The sequence below is a fragment of the Oncorhynchus masou genome, chromosome 6 (assembly GCF_036934945.1).
Source record: "Oncorhynchus masou masou isolate Uvic2021 chromosome 6, UVic_Omas_1.1, whole genome shotgun sequence".
Lineage (NCBI taxonomy): Eukaryota > Metazoa > Chordata > Actinopteri > Salmoniformes > Salmonidae > Oncorhynchus > Oncorhynchus masou.
In genome coordinates this window covers 64,750,420-64,773,380 of record NC_088217.1, presented here as the reverse complement: position 1 = coordinate 64,773,380, position 22,961 = coordinate 64,750,420, and the positions used below count along the sequence as shown (strand labels likewise).

The following is a 22,961-nucleotide window of genomic DNA, read 5'->3' as shown; positions in this document are numbered from 1 at the left end:
GACATTCAGAGATTTGTCCCGAAGCCACTCCTGCATTGTCCTATTGGAAGGTGAACCTTCATCCCAGTCTGAGGTCCTGAACGCTTTGGAGCAGGTTTTTATCAAGGATCTCTCTGTACTTTGCTCTGGTCATATTTCCTTCAATCCTGACTAGTCTCCCAATCCCTGCCACTGAAAAACATCCCCACAGCATGATGCTGCCACCACCAAGCTTCACCGTAGGTATGGTGCCAGATTTCCTCCAGATGTGACGCTAGGCATTCAGGCCAAAGAGTTCAATCTTGGTTTCATCAGACCAGAGAATCTTGTTTCTCATGGTCTGAGTCCTTTAGGTTCCTTTTAGCAAACTCCAAGCTGGCTGTCGTGCCTTTTTTCTGAGGAAGGGCTTCTGTCTGGGCAATCTACCATAAAGCCTGGTTTGGTGGAGTGCTGCAGAGATGGTTGTCCTTCTGGAAGGTTCTGCCATCTCCACAGAGTAACTCTGGAGCTCTGTCAGAGTGACCATCGGGTTCTTGGTCACCTGCCTGACCAAGGCCTTTCTCCCCCAATTGCTCAGTATTTTTTTCCCCCGTTTTCCCCCCAATATCGTAGTATCTAATTGGTAGTTAAAGCCTTGTCTCATCGCTGCAACTCCCGTACGGACTTGGGTGAGGCGAAGGTTGAGAGCCATGCGTCCTCCGAAACACAACCCAACCAAGCCGCACTGCTTCTTGACACAATGCCCAATTAACCCGGAAGCCAGCCGCACCAATGAGTTGCCGGCTGCGACAGGGCCTGCACTCAAACCCAGAATCTCTAGTGCCATAGCTAGCCTTAGACCACTGCACTACTCAGGAGGCCCGCCAATTGCTCAGTCTTGGTGGCATAGTGGTGTCCTCATTCACCTGTGTAGCCAATATCAGGTTGATAGTCACAGTAAGCACACACATACAACACATAAAAGCAAGAGTACACCCATCATCAATACTTGAATTGAAAATAAACAATCGTCAATGTTATTAATTAAAAATGTACAATTATCTTGTTTAAAACTAACAGTGACTCATCCTCTGGCTTCAAAACATTAAGTCCAAAACTTGTGATAGTTCAATTGTAAATGTTGTCTGTAGCTGTATTCGGTCTAGTCACAAATACTATTTCGGTCTCTTTATCTTTAGTCTTTATAAAGTTTGTAATGTGCAAAAGTGCAATGAAATTCTCAAAATAGTGAACTACTATTGTTAACTAAATGTTTCATACATTTTATTTTGTAATGTTGATTGACCGAGTTGGAAAACGTGTTGTGGCAGTGCTTTGCTAGCAGCTACATTAGTGAATGATGGGGAAATGCTAGCTCGCTTTAGCACCACCCTGTGTTAGTACATTGTAACATCCTTATTGCTTTGAGTCTGGAATGGAGAATTTAATTTGAATGGTTTGAATATGAATCTTTTTCAAATCCATTAAATAAAAGTTCAACTGAAAAATGTTCTCCTGTCTACTTATTTCTCTTGGTTAGCCTTTTGTCTGCAAAGGATGCTACATTGTAACTGCAAAGTAATTTAAAATACCCCTTAATTGCTTGCTCCTGTGTAAGATCATTTTAAATGCATGTATATCCTTGTAACAACATTGTAATTACAGAGTTGATTGTTACATTATAAGAACATTTTACTAAAATGGATAGGCCTAATGTTCTTCTGTCTCCTAATTTCTCCTGGTTAGCCTATTGTCTCCAAAGGCTTTACATTTTCCATATAAAGGTTATACCCAACTGGGTTTCACTTTAGATTAAGTTGCTTGCTCCTGGGTAGTTACAAGTATATCATATGCAACTAAATTGTTCTTAAATCACACTTGATTTGGCATAGCCTTTGAGCCGGGTCATAACATAGAAATAAACTAATTGAAAATGGCCGGTAGCTAATGACAGGATGTGCCTGTTGTTACCAGGTTCTAGCATATTTATCAACCCTGGTATTACATGTGGATTCTATAGTAGTGGCACCTTTTAGTTATGACACAGTAATATCTGGTTTTAGTTATTAACATGGTAATTCATTGGTAAATTTCAAATGTGTAATTACAAAACATTACTTACATAGTGGAACAAGATAATGTGTTATCAGTAGTTTCACTGGTGGAATAACCTTTAGCAAATGAATGTGTAATTACACATTCCTTGTTCCAACTGTGTAATACCTGATTCCGCAACAACCCTATTCAATCTAATTACAGTACCAGTCAAACGTTTGGACACACCTACTCATTCAAGGGTCTTTCTTAATTTCTACATTGTAGAATAATAGTGAATAAATCTAAACTATGAAACAATATGTATGGAATCATGTAGTAACCCAAAAATATATTTGACATTTTAGATACTTCAAAGTAGCCACCCTTTGCCATGATGACAACTTTAAACACTTGGCATTCTCTCAACCAGATTCACCTGGAATGCTATTCCGACAGTCTTGAAGGAGTTCCCACATATGCTGAGAACTTGTTGGCTGCTTTTCTTTCACTCTGCGGTCCAACTAATCCCAAACCATCTCAATTGGGTTGAGGTCAGGTGATTGTGGATGCCAGGTCATCTGATCCATCACTCCATCACTCACCTTCTTGGTATAATAGCCCTTACACAGCCTGGAGGTGTTTTGGGTCATTACCCTGTTGAAAAATAAATGATGGTCCCCCTAAGCGCAAACCAGCTGGGATGGCATATCGCTGAGGTAGCTATGTTGGTTAAATGTGCCTTGAACTCTAAATAAATCACTGACAGTGTCACCAGCAAAGCACCATTACACCTCCTTCTCCATGCTTCACGGTGGGAGCCACACATGCGGAGATCATCCGTTCAACTACTATGCGTCTCACAAAGACACGGCGGTTGGAACCAAAAATCTCAAATTTGGACTCATCAGACCAATGGACAGATTTCCACCAGTCTAATGTCCATTGATTGTTTTTATTGGCCAAAGCAGGTCTCTTCTTATTATTGGTGTACTTCAGTATGCGTTTTTTTGCAGCAATTCAACCATGAAGGCCTGATTCACGCAGTCTCCACTGAACAGTTGATGTTGAGATGTGTCTGTTACTTGAACTCTGTGAAGCATTTATTTGGGCTGCAACGTAGAAAATAGTCCAAATAAACAAACCCTGTAATGAGTAGGTGTGTCAAAACTTTTGACTGGTGATCAAATCAAGTCAATTCATATATTATTGGTCACACACGTGGTTAGCAGATGTTATTGTGGGTGTAGCGTGATTGTTGTGCTTCTAGTTCCGACAGTCCAGCAATATCTAACAAGTAATCTAACAATTCCACAACAACTACCTAGTACATAGAAATCTAAGTAAAGGGATGGAATAAGAATATGTACATATACATGTATGGATGGGCCATGACCGACCGGCATAGACAAGATGCAATAGATGGTATAAAATACAGTATATAAATTTGGAATGAGAAGTGCAAGATACTATGTAAACATCATTATTAAAGTGGCATTAATAAAGTGCTAGAGTGTCAAATGATTTCAAGTCTGTATGTAGGCAGCAGCCTCTCTGTTTTAGTGATAGCTGTTTAATTAACAGTTTGATTGCCTGAGATAGAAGCTATTTTTCAGTCTCTCGGTCCCAGCTTTCATACAACTGCACTGACCTCACGTTCTGGATGGCAGCGGGGTAAACAGCCAGTGGCTCGGGTGGTTGTTGTCCTTGATTATCTTTTTGGCCTTCCTGTGACATCAGGTGCTGTAGGTGTCCTGGAGGGCAGGCAGTTTTCCCCCGGTGATGCCTTGTTTAGACCGCACTACTCTCTGGAGAGCCCTGCCGTTGTGGGTGGTGCAGTTGTTGTACCAGGCGGTGATACAGGCGGTGAGGGCTTTAGTTGACAAGTCAAATTTTGTCAGCCTCTTGGGTTAAAGAAGCACTGTTACAAATTCTTCACCACACTGTCTGTGTGGGTGGACCGTTTCAGTTTGTCCGTGATGTGTACGCCAAGGAACTTGAAACAGTCCACCTGCTACATTGCGGTACCGTCAATGTGGATAGTGGGGTGCTCCCGCTGCTGTTTCCTGAAGTCCACGATCATCTCCATTGTTTTGTTGACGTTGAGTGGGAGGTTGTTACTACTGTAGTGTCGTCTGCCAACATAATGATCGAGTTGGAGGCGTGCATGGCCATGCAGTCATCAGCAAACAGGAAGTACAGGAGGGAACTGAGTATGCACCCTTGTGGGCCCTCAATGTTGAGGATCAGCGAAGAGGAGATGTTGTTTTCTACCAACTCCTGGGGGCGGCCCATCAGGAAGTCCAGGACCCAATCGCACTGGGCGGGTTGAGACCCAGGGCCTCAAGCTTAATGATGTGCTTGGAGGGTACCATGGTGTTGAATGCTGAGCTGTAGTCAATGAACAGCATTCTTACATAGGTATTCCTCTTGTCCAGATGGGATAGGGCAGTGTACAGTGTGATGGCGATTGCATCGTCTGTGGACCTATTGGGGCAGTATGCAAATTGCAGTGGGTCTAGGGGGGCAGGTAAGGTCGAGGTGATATGATCCTTGACTAGTCTCTCAAAGCAGTTTATGATGACAGAAGTGAGTGCTACGGGGCGATAGTCATTCAGTTCAGTTACCGTTGCCTTATTGGGTACAGGAACAATGGTGGCCCTCTTGAAGCATGTGGGGACAGCAGACTGGGATAGGGAGAGAGTGAATATGTCCATAAACATATCAGCCAGCTGGTATGCGCATGCTCTGAGGACACAGCTTGGGATGTCGTCTGGGCCGGCAGCCTTGCGAGTGTTAACACGTTTAAATGTCTTACTCACGTCGGTCACGGAGAAGTAGAGGGGAGGCCCGTAGTCCTTGATGTCCGGTTTTCTTTTTGTATTACGTAATTGCCTGTAGACCCTACCACATATGTCTCATGTCTGGGCCGTTGATTTGCGACTCCACTTTGTCCCTGTACCGACGTTTCGCTTGTTTGATTGCCTTGCGATGGGAATAAATACACTGTTTGTTTTTGGCCATATTCCCAGTCATCTTTCCATGGTTAAATGCTGTGGTTTGTGTTTTCAGTTTTGAGCGAATGCCGCGGTATCCACGGTACAACATCTTCTATGCACTTCCTTATAAACTCACTCACTGAATCAGCGTATAAATCTATATTATTCTCTGAGGGTACCTGGAACATGTCCCATTCCACGTGATCAAAACAATCTTGAAGTGTGGATTCTGATTGGTCAGGCCAGCGTTGAATGGTCCTTGTCATGGGTACATCCTGTATGAATTTCTGCTTATAGGAGGGGAGACGCAAAATGGAGTTGTGGTTGGATTTGCCGAACAAAAGGCGGGGGATGCATCGCGGAAGTTAGAGTAGCAGTGATCCAGTGTTTTTGCCAGCCCGGGTACTACAATCGACATGCAGACAGAATTTAGGTAGCTTCGTTCTCAAATGTGCTTTGTGAAAATCCCCATCTACAATAAATACAGCCTCCGGATATATGGTTTCCAGTTTGCACATAGTCCAATGGAGTTTCTTGAGGGCTATCGTGGTGTTGTCTTTGGGATGATTTACACCGCAGTGACAATAATGGACAAGATTTATCTTGGGAGATAATACGGACGGCATTTGTATGTGAGGAATTCTAGGTCCGGTGAACAGAAGGGCTTGAGTTCCTGTATGTTGTTACATATACACCATGAGTCGTTAATCATGGAACATACACCCCCGCCCTTCTTCTTCCCTGAGAGATGTTTATTCCTGTCAATGAGACGCACAAAGAATCCCGGTGGCTGTACTGACTCCGACAGCTTGTCACCATAGAGCCTTGTTTCCATGAAACAGAGTCTGTTACAACCCCGGATGTCTCTCTGGAAAGCAACCCTAGCCCTATTTTCGTCTAGCTTGTTATCTAGAGATTGGACATTAGCAAGTAAAATACTCAGAAGCGGTGGGAGGTGTGTATGCCTCCTGTAGCAATGTCGTTTTGGTCAGACTCTGGAATCAGTTCGAATGCCTTGGGTGGTATGAACAAAGGATCCGCTCCGGGAAATTCGTATTCCTTGTCATAGCGCTGGTAAGTTTACGTTGCTCTGATATCGAATAGTTCTTCCCGGCTGTATGTAATAACACTTAAGATTTTCTGGGCAAACAATGTGTCACACCCTGACCATAGTTTACTTTGTATGTTTCTATGTTTGGTTGGTCAGGGTGTGATCTGAGTGGGCATTCTATGTTGGATGTCTTGTTTGTCTATTTCTATGTCTGGCCTGATATGGTTCTCAATCAGAGGCAGGTGTTAGTCATTGTCTCTGATTTGGGAACCATATTTAGGTAGCCTGGGTTTCACTGTGTGTTTGTGGGTGATTGTTCCTGTCTCTGTGTTTTGCACCAGATAGGGCTGTTTTCGGTTTTCGCACGTTTGTTATTTTGTTAGTTTATCGTGTTGGAGCGAGCGGTCGCATCTACACTTCGGTCCGCAGGTAGTATAACTTTTCATTACATTTCATTACATTTCGTTATAGTACAACGGTTTGATTTGCCTAATCTTAGCAATTTCTTCTTAGCCAGCTACATAGCCGTCTTTGTATCAACGACAATTGCATAATTATCGTATTTCGTCGTCCTAACGTATCTGCCCAGCAGCTAGCTAAGCAGCTAGCTAACATCCACTGTCCACTAGCACTGTAGAAACTATTTCACTCTACTGAACGACTCGATTAGCGTAGTGTCAGCTAGCTACATAGTTGTCTTCGTATCCAAGATAATTGTGCAGTTTAGAGTGTGTAGACTTAGAGTGATTATCTTAATTTTGAGGTTAGCTAGCCAGCTATTTGTCGTCCTTAACGTAGGAAATGCTGCTAGCTAGCTAGCCAACAGCTAGCCAACCTCTACCGAATTGAACTCCAACTACCCGGTCAACATTCCGCGTCGCTCCACAGGTAGTATCACATTTTCATTTCACTTCATTACAGTACAACGGTTTGATTTGTTTGATCGTAGCTAGCCAGCTACATAGCCGTCTTTGTATCTAAGACAATTGTGTAGTCTAGAGCGATTTTCTAGGTTAGCTGGCCAGCTATTGTCGTTCTTCTAACGTAGCTAGCCAGCTAGCCCCGAATAGCAGCACTGTAGTAACTATTACAGTACAACGGTTTGTTTTGTTTGATCGTAGCTAGCTAGCTACATAGCCGTCTTTGTATCTAAGACAATTGTGTAGCCTAGAGCGATTTTCTAGGTTAGCTGGCCAGCTATTGTCGTTCTTCTAACGTAGCTAGCCAGCTAGCCCCGAATAGCAGCACTGTAGTAACTATTACAGTACAACGGTTTGTTTTGTTTGATCAGCTAGCTAGCTACATAGCCGTCTTTGTATCTAAGACAATTGTGTAGCCTAGAGCGATTTTCTAGGTTAGCCAGCCAGCTATTGTCGTTCTTTTAAAGTAACGGAACGCAATCAACCTTGCTAGCTAGCCAGCTAGCCCCGAATAGCAGCACTGTAGAAACTATCACACTCGACGGAACGACTTGATTAGTGTAGTGTCAACATCGCAGCCACTACCAGCTAGCCTACTCCAGCAGTACCGTATCATTTCAATCATTTTAGTCAATAAGATTCTTGCTACGTAAGCTTAACTTTCTGAACATTCGAGACGTGTAGTCCACTTGTCATTCCAATCTCCTTTGCATTAGCGTAGCCTCTTCTGTACCCTGTTAACTATGTGTCTATCTATCCCTGTTCTCTCCTCTCTGCACAGACCATACAAACGCTCCACCGCGTGGCCGCAATGCCACCCTAATCTGGTGGTCCCAGCGCGCACGACCCACGTGGAGTTCCTGGTCTCCGGTAGCCTCTGGAACTGCCGATCTGCGGCCAACAAGGCAGAGTTCATCTCAGCCTATGCCTCCCTCCAGTCCATTGACTTCCTGGCACTGACGGAAACATGGATCACCACAGATAACACTGCTACTCCTACTGCTCTCTCTTCGTCCGCCCACGTGTTCTCGCACACCCCGAGAGCTTCTGGTCAGCGGGGTGGTGGCACCGGGATCCTCATCTCTCCCAAGTGGTCATTCTCTCTCTCGGCCCTTACCCATCTATCTATCGCCTCCTTTGAATTCCATGCTGTCACAATTACCAGCCCTTTCAAGCTTAACATTCTTATCATTTATCGCCCTCCAGGTTCCCTCGGAGAGTTCATCAATGAGCTTGATGCCTTGATAAGCTCCTTTCCTGAGGACGGCTCACCTCTCACAGTCCTGGGGACTTTAACCTCCCCCACGTCTACCTTTGACTCATTCCTCTCTGCCTCCTTCTTTCCACTCCCTCCTCTTTTGACCTCACCCTCTCACCTTCCCCCTACTCACAAGGCAGGCAATACGCTCGACCTCATCTTTACTAGATGCTGTTCTTCCACTAACCTCACTGCAACTCCCTCCAAGTCTCCGACCACTACCTTGTATCCTTTTCCTCTCGCTCTCATCCAACACTTCCCACACTGCCCCTACTCGGATGGTATCGCGCCGTCCCAACCTTCGCTCTCTCTCCCCGCTACTCTTTCCTCTTCCATCCTATCATCTCTTCCCTCTGCTCATACCTTCTCCAACCTTTCTCCTGACTCTGCCTCCTCAACCCTCCTCTCTTCCCTTTCTGCATCCTTTGACTCTCTATGTCCCCTATCCTCCAGGCCGGCTCGGTCCTCCCCTCCCGCTCCGTGGCTCGATGACTCATTGCGAGCTCACAGAACAGAGCTCCGGGCAGCCGAGCGGAAATGGAGGAAAACTCGCCTCCCTGCGGACCTGGCATCCTTTCACTCCCTCCTCTCTACATTTTCCTCCTCTGTCTCTGCTGCTAAAGCCACTTTCTACCACTCTAAATTCCAAGCATCTGCCTCTAACCCTAGGAAGCTCTTTGCCACCTTCTCCTCCCTCCTGAATCCTCCTCCCCTCCCCCCTCCCTCCCTCTCTGCAGATGACTTCGTCAACCATTTTGAGAAGAAGGTCGACGACATCCGATCCTCGTTTGCTAAGTCAAACGACACCGCTGGTTCTGCTCACACTGCCCTACCCTGTGCTCTGACCTCTTCTCCCCTCTCTCTCCAGATGAAATCTCGCTTCTTGTGACGGCCGGCCGCCCAACAACCTGCCCGCTCGACCCTATCCCCTCCTCTCTCCTCCAGACCATTTCCGGGGACCTTCTCCCTTACCTCACCTCGCTCATCAACTCATCCCTGACCGCTGGCTACGTCCCTTCCGTCTTCAAGAGAGCGAGAGTTGCACCCCTTCTGAAAAAACCTACACTCGATCCCTCCGATGTCAACAACTACAGACCAGTATCCCTTCTTTCTTTTCTCTCCAAAACTCTTGAACGTGCCGTCCTTGGCCAGCTCTCCCGCTATCTCTCTCAGAATGACCTTCTTGATCCAAATCAGTCAGGTTTCAAGACTAGTCATTCAACTGAGACTGCTCTTCTCTGCATCACGGAGGCGCTCCGCACTGCTAAAGCTAACTCTCTCTCCTCTGCTCTCATCCTTCTAGACCTATCGGCTGCCTTCGATACTGTGAACCATCAGATCCTCCTCTCCACCCTCTCCGAGTTGGGCATCTCCGGCGCGGCCCACGCTTGGATTGCGTCCTACCTGACAGGTCGCTCCTACCAGGTGGCGTGGCGAGAATCTGTCTCCTCGCCACGCGCTCTCACCACTGGTGTCCCCCAGGGCTCTGTTCTAGGCCCTCTCCTATTCTCGCTATACACCAAGTCACTTGGCTCTGTCATAACCTCACATGGTCTCTCCTATCATTGCTATGCAGACGACACACAATTAATCTTCTCCTTTCCCCCTTCTGATGACCAGGTGGCGAATCGCATCTCTGCATGTCTGGCAGACATATCAGTGTGGATGACGGATCACCACCTCAAGCTGAACTCGGCAAGACGGAGCTGCTCTTCCTCCCGGGGAAGGACTGCCCGTTCCATGATCTCGCCATCACGGTTGACAACTCCATTGTGTCCTCCTCCCAGAGCGCTAAGAACCTTGGCGTGATCCTGGACAACACCCTGTCGTTCTCAACCAACATCATGGCGGTGGCCCGCTCCTGTAGGTTCATGCTCTACAACATCCGCAGAGTACGACCCTGCCTCACACAGGAAGCGGCGCAGGTCCTAATCCAGGCACTTGTCATCTCCCGTCTGGATTACTGCAACTCGCTGTTGGCTGGGCTCCCTGCCTGTGCCATTAAGCCCCTACAACTCATCCAGAACGCCGCAGCCCGTCTGGTGTTCAACCTTCCCAAGTTCTCTCACGTCACCCCGCTCCTCCGCTCTCTCCACTGGCTTCCAGTTGAAGCTCGCATCCGCTACAAGACCATGGTGCTTGCCTACGGAGCTGTGAGGGGAACGGCACCGCAGTACCTCCAGGCTCTGATCAGGCCCTACACCCAAGCAAGGGCACTGCGTTCATCCACCTCTGGCCTGCTCGCCTCCCTACCATTGAGGAAGTACAGTTCCCGCTCAGCCCAGTCAAAACTGTTCGCTGCTCTGGCCCCCCAATGGTGGAACAAACTCCCTCACGACGCCAGGACAGCGGAGTCAATCACCACCTTCCGGAGACACCTGAAACCCCACCTCTTCAAGGAATACCTAGGATAGGATAAGTAATCCTTCTCACCATCCCCCCCCCTTAATGATTTAGATGCACTATTGTAAAGTGGCTGTTCCACTGGATGTCAGAAGGTGAATTCACCAATTTGTAAGTCGCTCTGGATAAGAGCGTCTGCTAAATGACTTAAATGTAAATGTAATGTATAGTTTCTTAAATAAAATGAATAACAACCACGCTGCATTTTGGTCCGCTCCTCCTTCCCACAACGAAAGCCGTGACAGAATCACCCACCACAACAGGACCAAGCGGCGTGGTAACAGGCAAAAGCAACAGCAGGAGCAACATAAAGAGGAATGGACATGGGAGGATGAATTGTTTGGAGAAGGACCCTGGGATCTGCCTGGAGAATATCGCCGCCCCAAAGAAGAACTGGAGGCGGCGAGAGCTGAGAGGCGCTGGTATGAGGAGAAGCAACAGCGGCAGCAGGAGCAACAATATCGGGACAACACTACTTGGGAGGAAATAGACAGGTGGGCGGTCGACCCAGGGAGAGTGCCGGAGCCCGCCTGGGATTCACTGGAGCAGTGCGAAGAGGGTTATAGGAGAATGGAGATGGCGAAGCAAGCACGGTGGCGCGGAAGGAAGCCCGAGAGTCAGCCCCCAAAAATTATTGGGTAGGGGCTCACAGGGAGTAGGGCTACGCCAGGTAGGAGACCTGCGCAAACTTCCTGTGCTTACCGGGGGGCTAAAGAGACTGCACGGTCCGGTCTATCCAGTGCCACCTCCACACATCAGTCCTCCGGTGGCAGCTCGCCGCACCAGGCTTCCTGTGCGTGTCCTCGGCCCAGTACAATCAGTGCCAGCACCACGCATCAGGCCTACAGTGTGCCTCGCCTCTCCAGTGCTACCGGAGCCTTTCTCCTCTCCTGCGCTGTCGGAGTCTCCCGCCTGTTCAGCGCTGCCCGAGCCTTCCTCCTCTCCTGCTCTGCCGGAGCCTCTAGCCTCTCCAGCGCTGCCGGAGCCTTTCTCCTCTCCTGCGCTGCCGGAGTCTCCCGCCTGTTCAGCGCAGCCAGAGCCTTCCTCCTCTCCTGCGCTGCAGGAGTCTCCCGCCTGTTTAGCGCTGCCAGAGCCTTCCGCCTCTAAAGCGTTGCCGGAGTCTCCTGCTTGTTTAGCGCAGCCAGAGCTGCCAGCCTGCATGGAGCAGCCAGTCTGCATGGAGCAGCCAGAGCTGTCAGTCTGCATGGAGCAGCCAGAGCTGTCAGTCTTCATGGAACAGCCAGAGCTGCCAGTCTGCATGGAGCAGCCGGAGCTGCCAGTCTGCATGGAGCTGCCAGTCTGCAAGGAGCTGCCAGTCTGCAAAGAGTTGTCAGTCTGCAAGGAGCTGTCAGTCTGCAAGGAGCTGCCAGTCTGCAAGGAGCTGTCAGTCTGCAAGGAGCTGCCAGAGCTGCCAGTCTGCAAGAAGCCGCCAGAGCTGCCAATCTGCCAGACTCTTCCAGATCTGCCAGTCAGCCAGACTCTTCCAGATCTGCCAGTCAGCCAGACTCTTCCAGATCTACCAGTCAACCAGACTCTTCCAGATCCGCCAGTCAGCCAAACTCTTCCAGATCCGCCAGTAAGCCAGACTCTTCCAGATCTGCCAGTCAGCCAGACTCTTCCAGATCTGCCAGTCAGCCAGACTCTTCCAGAGCTGCCAGTCAACCAGACTCTTCCAGATCTGCCAGTCAACCAGACTCTTCCAGATCTGCCAGTCAACCAGACTCTTCCAGATCTGCCAGTCAACCAGACTCTTCCAGATCTGCCAGTCAGCCAGACTCTTCCAGATCCGCCAGTCAGCCAGGATCTGCCAGAGCCTTCCTCCTCTCCTGTGCTGCCGGAGTCTCCCGCCTGTCTGGCGCTGCTGCCGGAGTCTCCCGCCTGTCTGGCGCTGCTGCCGGAGTCTCCCGCCTGTACGGCGCTGCTGCCGGAGTCTGCCGCCTGTCTGGCGCTGCTGCCGGAGTCTGAAGAGCCCCTCTGTCCTGAGCTGCCCCTCTGTCCCGAGCTGCCCCTCTGTCCCGAGCTGCCCCTCTGTCCCGAGCTGCCACTCTGTCCCGTGTTATTAAGTAGGGTTGCCGTGGCTAGGAGGTCACGGAAGCGGTCAAGGTGGGGGAAGACTATGGTGAAGTGGGGGCCACGTCCAGCACCAGAGCCGCCATCGCGGACAGATGCCCACCCAGACCCTCCCCGATAGGTTCAGGTTTTGCGGCCAGAGTCCGTACCTTGTTGTCACACCCTGACCATAGTTTACTTTGTATGTTTCTATGATTGGTTGGTCAGGGTGTGATCTGAGTGGGCATTCTATGTTGGCTGTCTTGTTTGTCTATTTCTATGTCTGGCCTGATATGGTTCTCAATCAGAGGCAGGTGTTAGTCATTGTCTCTGATTGGGAACCATATTTAGGTACCTGGGTTTCACTGTGTGTTTGTGGGTGATTGTTCCTGTCTCTGTGTTTTGCACCAGATAGGGCTGTTTTCAGTTTTCGCACGTTTGTTATTTTGTTAGTTTATCGTGTATAGTTTCTTTAATTAAATAAAATGAATAACAACCACGCTGCATTTTGGTCCGCTCCTCCTTCCCACAACGAAAGCCGTGACACAATTTAAGAAATAATACATTAAAAAACGAAATACTACACAATTTCTTAAGGACTAGAAGCGACTACCCTCTCTGTCGGCGCCATCTTTTATGACTTTTATGACTCCTGTACACACTAACGCATATGTATCTACTATGTTGTTAACTCAGTTATTACTGTGTCAATTACATAGTAGTAAGGGCAACTTAATATAAAGTGTTACTTAGTTAATTTTCTTGGGCTTGCCTAGAGTGCCAGATTCGCGGGTTTGCATTTTTGGGAGTATCCCATTGGTTCCGATGTGCCAAGAAAGTACAATTAAGCACAGCTTACTATTTGAACCCAGGTCTCTAGCAAAGTGATGATACAGATGCTGCAGATGCTTAAACATGGGTGGAAATAGAACAAAAGAAGACCTTTCCTCCAAAGTTCAAGTCAAACCTCTACCTGTAGCTAATTGAATTTAGTTGACTTATTGAAGGCGATTCTGTGTGTCTCCTTGAATGTGATCAGTTTGCTGCGGGAACAACAGGAACTGAAAACTGGACTGGAGCGGCAAAAAACACTCAAACTGGATAGTTTTGTCTCGATCTCTACATTCCAAGACTAAATCATGGACACACTTACTGACATTGTGGCTGCTTAGCACATGATGTGTTGCTGTCTCTACCTTTTTGCACTTTGTGCTGTTGTCTGTGACCAACAATGTTGTACCATGTTTGTGCTGCTGCCATGTTGTGTTGCTATCATGCTAACTTGTCATGTGTTGCTGCCATGCTGTGTTGTCTTATGTCTCTCTTTTGGAAGGGTTGTGATGTCTCTCTTGTCATGATGTGTGTTTTGCAGGAGGCATTTTGCCTTTTGGTAGGCCATCATTGTAAATAAAATAAAAATCTTATTAACTAGTTAAATAAAGGTTAAATAAAAAATTCTGACGTGTAAATTAATTCCCTGTAAGAGATTAAAGCGATACTATTGTACTGTATGCTGACTTAAAATGTAATTTGAGCACAGAGCAGACAGCTTTACAATCTTCACTTCAGAGGGTAGAGTAGAATTCTATTATCTTAGCATGGAGCGCACGTTGCATATAGTGCTTAGAAAAATATACTGCCAAGTGCTCACTATAAAGCTGGGGTTTCCAAACCTCAAGAGGGTCAAATTGTCTGTCTGTCTGTCTGTCTGTCTGTCTGTCTGTCTGTCTGTCTGTCTGTCTGTCTGTCTGTCTGTGACTGTGCATGCAAAAAACAATATTAGCCTATGAAATGAATGCCTCTGTGGATGCAGCCTTCTGCTGATCAGAGAAGTGTAGTGCGAAAACAAAGCATTTCTGTGATTGTGAAATAGAGTATAAGTTGTCATGACTCTCGCTCCTGGGTGAGAATCAAAGATAGACTCCCCTCTCTCCCACCAAAGAGGAAGAGGGGGAGTGCGGCCGGTTATATGACTTTAACAACCAGTTGTAAACTTTCTCTCTCTAGACTTGCAGTATGTAGAAGTCCAAAATGACTTGTGTGTAGAGAAAGACTCATGTTAAAAACTTTAGCATCAAAAGATTTGGATCTCCACTGAACTTCCCAAAAGTTTGGATTTCAAAACGAATGTTCTCGTTTTGAAATCCAAACTTTTGGGAAGTTCAGTGGAGATCCAAACAATAATCATGTCAGATAATTAATTATTCTGTGATCATCATTAAAGACGTTATAACGGAAACATTGTAACCTTCACAATGTATATGTCAGAGTTACATCTAAATGTTGTAAAACATATATGATTCAATATAAAACTATTTGTGAGAAGATTACATTTTTGATTTTAGCCTTCTAAATTACATCATTGTTTCTCATGTAAAGTTTTACCCAGTCAGTAATCACGCTGACGTGAGCACAGACATTATGCCAAAAGGATGGCACTCCCCTTTTGCCAGAGTGCTTACTAAGAACTCATAACAAAATTTACATCAGACCAGTACATTGCTGAGACATACAATCGTAAATATATACATTGCAATTGTTTTTGAATGAGCGGTCGTTCATGTGCAAAGTATTCATTCTCATGAGCATAGCTTCCACATGTATGCACTAGCCTACTCAGTCTGTTCTGCTCTCTTTATCTTGCCCATCCCTTTCATTATGTAACAAGCCGTCATACTGGGTTAGTCCACTAGGGACTTTTCATTGCATTATGTTACTAATCAACCTGTAATCTATCCTGTGTGTGTTTATGTAATTCTGTATGATTAGTTAGTTAGTAAATACATAATGAAGCCAATTTGTATATCGCTGAATGATCATTTAGACTAGAGTTTGTGCACATTTGCAGTCAACAACATTTAGAATGAGACTGATATGAGGTCATAATTATTGGATGACTGGTATGATAATGGTATATTCTGTCAAATTCTTGAGTTAATTCGGGAAACGATAACTCATTAAACAAACTTTTTCCGTAGTGCCCCAAGTTACAATTGAGTTAATTGTTACATGATTCATTTAATCACGTAATAATTAATATAGGTAATTGATTTGATAAAATAGATGTCATCACATTAATGATAGTCATGACAGAGGTGGGTCTGGTATTAAAGTTGTGGATCTTTCTAAGGAGGGAGGATTAGTGGGTGGAATATATTAGAGCGAGTCTCTGGGTAATGGCTGCCGGTTTAGTGCAGGTACAGTATGCCTTTATTAATGCTATTCATCTTCACTGCTGACTCCTTGTCTGACTGCAGACCGATTGAGCGCACTCCCTCAGTGCAGCTTCATACATATTTATGTAGGCAAACACAGTTTGGGTTGAAGATTTTCACGAAAGGATTTTCATTCAAGTTTGAAACCAATTATAAGGGTGTCCTATGGTATTATAATGCACTTCAGAGGTCTAACATTGAGCAGGACAGAACGACAATGGTGTGATTCCATCAGTGTGAGGCTATTTGTCTGGAATGTAATGTACTTCGTGTCTTTACTTAATGATAAGCTAAAGAGGTTTCACCATTTGTCTTCACTTTTTTGGTGGCATACTTGCATCTCTCTGATGTGTCAAGCCTGCTCAAATATATAGGTGTTTATCACCTGGTAATATAGTATTTGTTTTCATTCAAATGTGTTTTCTGCTTATTTGAACTTGCCTTGCTCAATGGTGCTAAAAGTTTAAACCCTGTACATCTGGCACTCCAGACAGAAAGAAAATAAAACAAGTACTATTTGAACCCAGGTCTGATCACTGTTGATACTGTCATTTTAATCTCTCTCTTATTGACCCCTCCGCCTTCCCTGCGTTCCCATAGCGCTCTCCGTCAGCATCTCCACCTTCAGCCTGGTCGCCATTGCGACCGAGAGGTACAGCGCCATCTGCAACCCACTGAAGTCGCGGGCATGGCAGACTCGTTCCCACGCCTACCGGGTCATCGCTGCCATCTGGGTGTTGTCGTTGGTCATGATGGTGCCCTACCCAGTGTTCAGCCAACTCAAGTCCTTCCCCAAACCCGACCAAACTACGGGCCACATGTGCCGCCTGGAATGGCCAAGCGGTGGGGTAGAACAGACATGGTGAGTGAGTTTCTGACTGGAGACCTCGAGTGCAGTGGTCAGAACAGGCTTCTGACTGGTCCCTTAGATAAGTTCTTGACACTAATTGGCAGTTCTCGTGTGGTAGTTTCAAAGTAAGCAGGCATCAATGGAACATAGATTGCCAGTCCCTTGTACAAAAAAGTATCTTGGGTTTGTTCGGTTTGTTTTTATGTTTGATTGCTTATATTGAATAGATTTTGTTTCAAAATAAAGATTTTCTGATCAGGGAAGCAATGAGGCATTTTATGCTATTTTCAATATATTTCCACTGACATTACAATTGTCAGGACCCGGTTACGAACCTGGGTCTCCGGAGTGAGAAACAGTCACTTAACCAACTGAGCCACGAATAGTCAGCAGAACCCAGAAGATGAGGCAGACACAGCAGTACTTAAGACGGTGTATTTAATAAAGTAAAAAGGAGAAATCCTTCAATACAAAAAATGGCAAATCCAAAAGGTGGTAGGAATAGCACAAAAAAGCCTCAAGAGATACTCAAAAACAAAAACAGAATTCCACAAGAGCATCCACCGGAATCGACAAGAATACACAGAAAACTAGGGCTGGGTGCTAACATACAAACACAGAGCACAGAACTGAGGGAAACTAAGGGTTTAAATACAATCAGGGGAAACGAGGCACAGGTGCAAATAATAATGGGGAACAAGGGAAAAAACATGAGGTCAAAAAGCACAATGGGGGCATCTAGTGACCAAAACCCGGAACAACCCTGGCCAAATCCTGACAACAATTGCCTAAAAGTAAAGTCTTCCCTTTTCCCCCTGTAAAACTGAACAGAATTGTCATAGCCGGACATTTAGGAGCACCACAGCAACATTATTGCAAAGAAATTCTATTTTAGGACAGATTAGATCGCATTGCCTCAGGGCTAGGGATGCAGTTTTAGAAGGTACACTTCCTGTAGGCTCATCCTGACATGACCCTCCAGCATGACAATGCCACCAGCCATACTGCTCGTTTTGAGCGCGATTTCCTGCAAGACAGGGATGTCAGTGTTCTGCTATGGCCAGCGAAGAGCCCGGATCTCAATCCCATTGAGCACATCTGGGACCTGTTGGATCGGAGGGTGAGGGCTAGGGCTATTTCCCCCAGAAATGTCAGGGAACTTGCAGGCGCCTTGGTGGAAGTGTGGGGTAACATCTCACAGCAAGAACTCGCAAATCTGGTGCAGTCCATGAGGAGAAGATGCACTGCAGTACTTAATGCAGCTGGAGGCCACACCAGATACTGACTGTTACTTTTGATTTTGACTCTCCCTTTGTTCAGGGACACATTATTCCCTTTCTGTTAGTCGCATGTCTGTGGAACTTGTTCAGTTTATGTCTCAGTTGTTTAATCTCGTTATGTTCATACAAATATTTACACATGTTAAGTTTGCTGAAAAGAAACGCAGTTGACAGTGAAAGGACATTTATTTTTTGCTGAGTTTAGTTGTTCACTGATTGTGGCCTGTCAGAACCTCCCACCCCACCCCCAGACTATACTTATTTTTATTTACACTACAACCGCAAGAGTCCTTTGGGGATATACAGTGTATTCGGAAAGTATTCCGACCTCTTGACCTTTTCCACATTTTGTTGCATTACAACCTTATTCAAAAATCTATTAAATAATTTTTCTTCCCCTCATCAATCTACACAAAACCCCATAATAACAAAGCACTGTATAAATGCAAAACCCTCATTTTTCAAATCTATAAATAAAAAACATAACAATTCCATTTACATAAGTTTTCAGACCCATTTCTCAGTATTTTGTTGAAGCACTTTTGGCAGCGATTTCAGCCTCGTCTTTTTGGGAATGATGCTACAAACTTGGCACGCCTGTATGAGGAGTTTCTCCCATTCTTCCCTGGAGATCCTCTCAAGCTCTGATGTTGGATGGGGAGAGTCGCTATGCAGCTATTTTCAGGTTGCTCCATGGATGTTCGATCGGGTTCAAGTCCGGGCTCTGGTTGTGCCACTCAAGGACATTCCAAGACTTGTCCCGAAGCCACTTCTGCATTGTCTTGGCTGTGTACTTAGGGTCCTTGTCCTGTTGGAAGGTGAACCGTCACATCTTTCCCTCAATCCAGACTAGTCTCCCAATCCCTGCCACTGAAAAACATCCCCACAGCATGATGCTGCCACCACCATGCTTCAGCGTAGGTATGGTGCCAGGTTTACTTCAGATGTGGCTTTCAGGCCAAAGACTTCAATCTTGGTTTCGTCAGCCAGAGAATCTTGTTTTTCATGGTCTGAGAGTCCTTTAGGTGCCTTTTGGCAAACTCCAAGCGGGCTGTCATGTGCCTTTTACTGAGGAGTGGCTTCCATCTAGCCACACTACCATAAAGCCTCATTGGTGGAGTGCTGCAGAGATGGTTGTCCGTCTGGAAGGTTCTCCCATCTCCACAGAGGGGCTCTGGAGATCTGTCAGAGTGACCATCGGTTTCTTGGTCACCTCCCTGACCAAGGCCCTACTCCCCGATTATTCAGTTTGGCCAGGTGGCCGAACTTCTTCCATTCCAGAATGATTGAGGCCACTGTGCTCTTGGGGATCTTCAAAGCTGCAGAAATGTTTTGGTATCCTTCCGCAGATCTGTGCCTCAACACAATCCTGTCTCGGGGCTCTACAGATTCCTTTGACCTCATGACTTGGTTTTTGCTCTAACATAAACTGTCAACTGTGGGACCTTATATAGACAGGTGTGTGCCTTTCCAAATCATGTCCAGTCCATTTAAATTACCACAAGTGGGCTCCACTCAAGTTGCAGAAACATCTTAACCTTAAGGATGATGACTGGCAACAGGATGCATCTGAGCTCAATTTTGAGTCTCTGAATATTATGTTTTTATATACATTATGGAATATTGTGTGTAGATTGATGAGGATTTTTTGTTTTTAATCCATTTAACAATAAGGCCGTTGTCACGACTTCTACCGAAGTCGTTGCCTCTCCTTCTTCGGGCAGTGCTCGGCGTTCGACGTCACCGGTCTTCTAGCCATCATTGATCCATTTTTCATTTTCCATTGGTTTTGTCTTGTCTTCCCACACACCTGTTTTCAATCCCATTCATTACCTGTTGTGTATTTAACCCTCTGTTTCCCCTCATGTCTTTGTCAGAGATTGTTTATCGTCAGTGTAGTGATTTTTGTATAGGTGCGCGACGGGTCTTCGTACCCATATTTATTTATATTCATTTTTTCTATTTAGTGTTATGGAGCATGTTACTTTGACATTATTAAAAGACTCCATTTTACACTCCGTTTGACTCTCCTGCGCCTGACTTCCCTGCCACCTATACACATGTCTAACAGCCGTAACCTAACAACATGTGGAAAAAGGGAAGGGGTCTGGGGAAGGGGCCACTCTCTTTACAGTGACAGGTAAAATTATTTTAATCAGATTTATATTATAATGTGTATTGATATTTAAAAAATTATGAAAGCAGAGGTGACAGTAGATGTCATCGACAAGCACACAAAATATAATACCTATCATTTTTAGTTACTACAATATACTTCAGAAAAGATGCTATTGAAACACAACTTGTACTTACTTTGGTGACCTATTTGAGGTTGAGCATCTTGGTGTAATGGCTAAGGTGTTGGACTGACAGCCACAGGGACTGTGGGTCCATTACGGGCTACTCCCCAAATTGGCTATTAAATCAGAGTGTGTAATTATGATTATGCTTACAAATGATGCCAGCCATGAAGAATCCTCAAATAATGTGAAACAGAAATATTAGTGTAGCACCTGTTCCTCGCTCCCTTCCATGTTCCTCTCTGACGATAGAGAATCAGGATCAAAGACTAAACAAAAAGATGAACCGGAACCTCTAACCTCTATTTACTTCCTCTCTGTATGTCCCTGCTTCCTGTCACCTTGTGTCCCCCCCACCCCTGATATGTGACCCACTATCAAACAGAGTACTGATGAAAAGCTTTGAGTATCAGAGGCTGCATTAATGAATGAATGAGAGCCTAACCTGCTGCAAAGGCTGATGGGAGATGAAAAAGGAACCATCCATGGAGGATGTTCAGAGGAAAACACCCACGCACACATTAGAATTTCACACAACACAAAATAAGGGCTTCCTCTCTACTAATTCTCAAAGTGTGTAGAAGGAACAATAGTGGATTTGTACTTTTTTTTGTATACGGCCAAGTTGATAGCATCTGGATGATGTAAAGATAATTGGTAAAATGTTAATGACCACCATAGAAATATTATGCAATTTTATGACCACAATGATCAAAGTCACTTTTTTCTCTTCCTGTCTGGCTTCCTGTCCCTCTTTCTCTCTCTTTCTTCCCTCTTTCTCTCATTTTCCCTATTTTCCCCCTCTCCTTTCTTCTCAGGTACATGCTGTTGCTTTTAATCTTGTTCTTCATCCCTGGGGTGGTAATGATCGTTGCCTATGGACTTATCTCCAGAGAGCTGTGCCGGGGGATGAAGTTTGAGCTGGACCAAAACAGAGAGAGCAGTGGTGAGACTCCTACACCACATGTATCATCCTGTTGTGGATTTGATTGAACATCTCATTTGTTTCTTACAAATTGAAAGTTACACAAGTGAAGTTAAGGTTTTGGGTTAGGGATTTGGGTTTTGAAATAGGGTTGTGTTGTGAAGAAGCAATGAGAGCAAGGACTAGGTTTAGGGTTTTTAAAACAGAAAATAATAAGGCTGGGGCCAGGGTAAGGGTTTTGCATTCATACAATAACTTTGTTTTCATAAGGCCTATTTGTTTGTGAATGCATGTTCCCCACAATGCAGGCTTATGTCATCAACTCTTTGCTTATGCTATTATTTGTCATGTACTCTTTCTTCAACCTACACACCTACACTCACCTACACACTTACACCCAATTTAGACCCACTTACAGACTTCCATGTACATTTCACAGCACTGAAGAACGGAGTAAACACCACCGTGACCAACGACACAGACGATGATGGCTGCTACATCCAGATGCCGAAGAAGCCACCGTCCATGGAGCTGTCTACCCTCACCACCCCTACTCCGGCCCCTCCCAAACCCAGAGTGTCCACTGAGCACCCTCGAAGCAATAGCTCGGAGGCTAAACTCTTGGCCAAGAAGCGCGTGATCCGCATGCTCATCGTCACTGCCGTCCTCTTCTTCCTCTGCTGGATGCCCCTGTACACGGCCAACACGTGGAAGGCTTTCCACATCAGCTCAGCCCACCGGCTCCTCTCGGGGGCACCCATCTCGTTCATCCACCTGTTGAGCTACACATCGGCGTGCGTTAACCCCGTTATCTATTGTTTTATGAATACACGCTTCCGCAAGGCGTTGATCACCACCTTTGCCCACTGCCCTCCGCCCTGCTGTCGGCGCCGCCGGGGGAGGCGGGGCGGCAGGGATGATGAGATGACAGTGACAGGGACTATTGGTCCTTCGTCCATGTCCAAGATCAGCTATACCACAGTGAGCACCGCGGGGACCTACTGATTATTTGTGAAGGGGAATAGGGGTACAGTGTCCACATTAGGACAGCCTCAGTCTCAGCAGGACTTCTTCCTAATATGGACCCTGTATAGGGGGAACACAGGGGGCTGTAGCATTGGGTACACAGGTAGTTGTGACCAAGGATGGCAACCGACAGAATGCTTGGGCGTTTCTTTGCTTGTTTGCTCCTATCTGATTAGCTGCAGGTGTTTATGCTCTTTGTGGAATACTTTATTGACTGTCAAGTGTCTGTGGTCTACAGTGGGCATCATAAATATTCAATCCCCTTGGATTTCTTCACATTTATTGTGATACATACTGGGATTAAAATTGATTTAATTGACCTCTTAGCCAACGATCTACACAAAACACTCTCACAGAAGATTTTTTAAAGATTAATTAAAATAAAAAAATTATTCAGCCCCCTGAGTCAACACATGTTACAAACACCTTTGGCATCGATTAGAGCTATGAGTAATCTTGGGTAAGTCTCTAGGTGCTTTGTACACCGGGATTGAACAATATTTGCCCATTATTCTTTTCAGAATTCTTCAAGCTCTGTCAAGGTTTTGGGGATCATGACTAGACAGCAATTTAAAGTTTTGCCATACATTTTCATGCAGATTTAAGTCAAAACTGTAACTTGGACATTCACTGTCATCATGGCAAGCAACTCCAGTGTAGATTGGGCCTTGTGTTGGAGGTTATTGTCCCGCT

The 22,961-nt window shown here is 45.8% G+C and overlaps 1 protein-coding gene across 1 annotated transcript in view; it reads left to right on the top strand.

Moving 5' to 3' along the window:
* cckbra (cholecystokinin B receptor a) overlaps nucleotides 1-22,247 on the top strand; it is a 51,267-nt gene extending 29,020 nt beyond the window's left edge. The window contains exons 3-5 of the mRNA XM_064967978.1: nucleotides 16,488-16,749; nucleotides 21,136-21,263; nucleotides 21,682-22,247. Coding sequence (XP_064824050.1) covers nucleotides 16,488-16,749; nucleotides 21,136-21,263; nucleotides 21,682-22,247 — 956 coding nt within the window. The remainder of the gene's footprint in view (nucleotides 1-16,487; nucleotides 16,750-21,135; nucleotides 21,264-21,681) is intronic.
* Nucleotides 22,248-22,961: the final 714 nt, after the last annotated feature.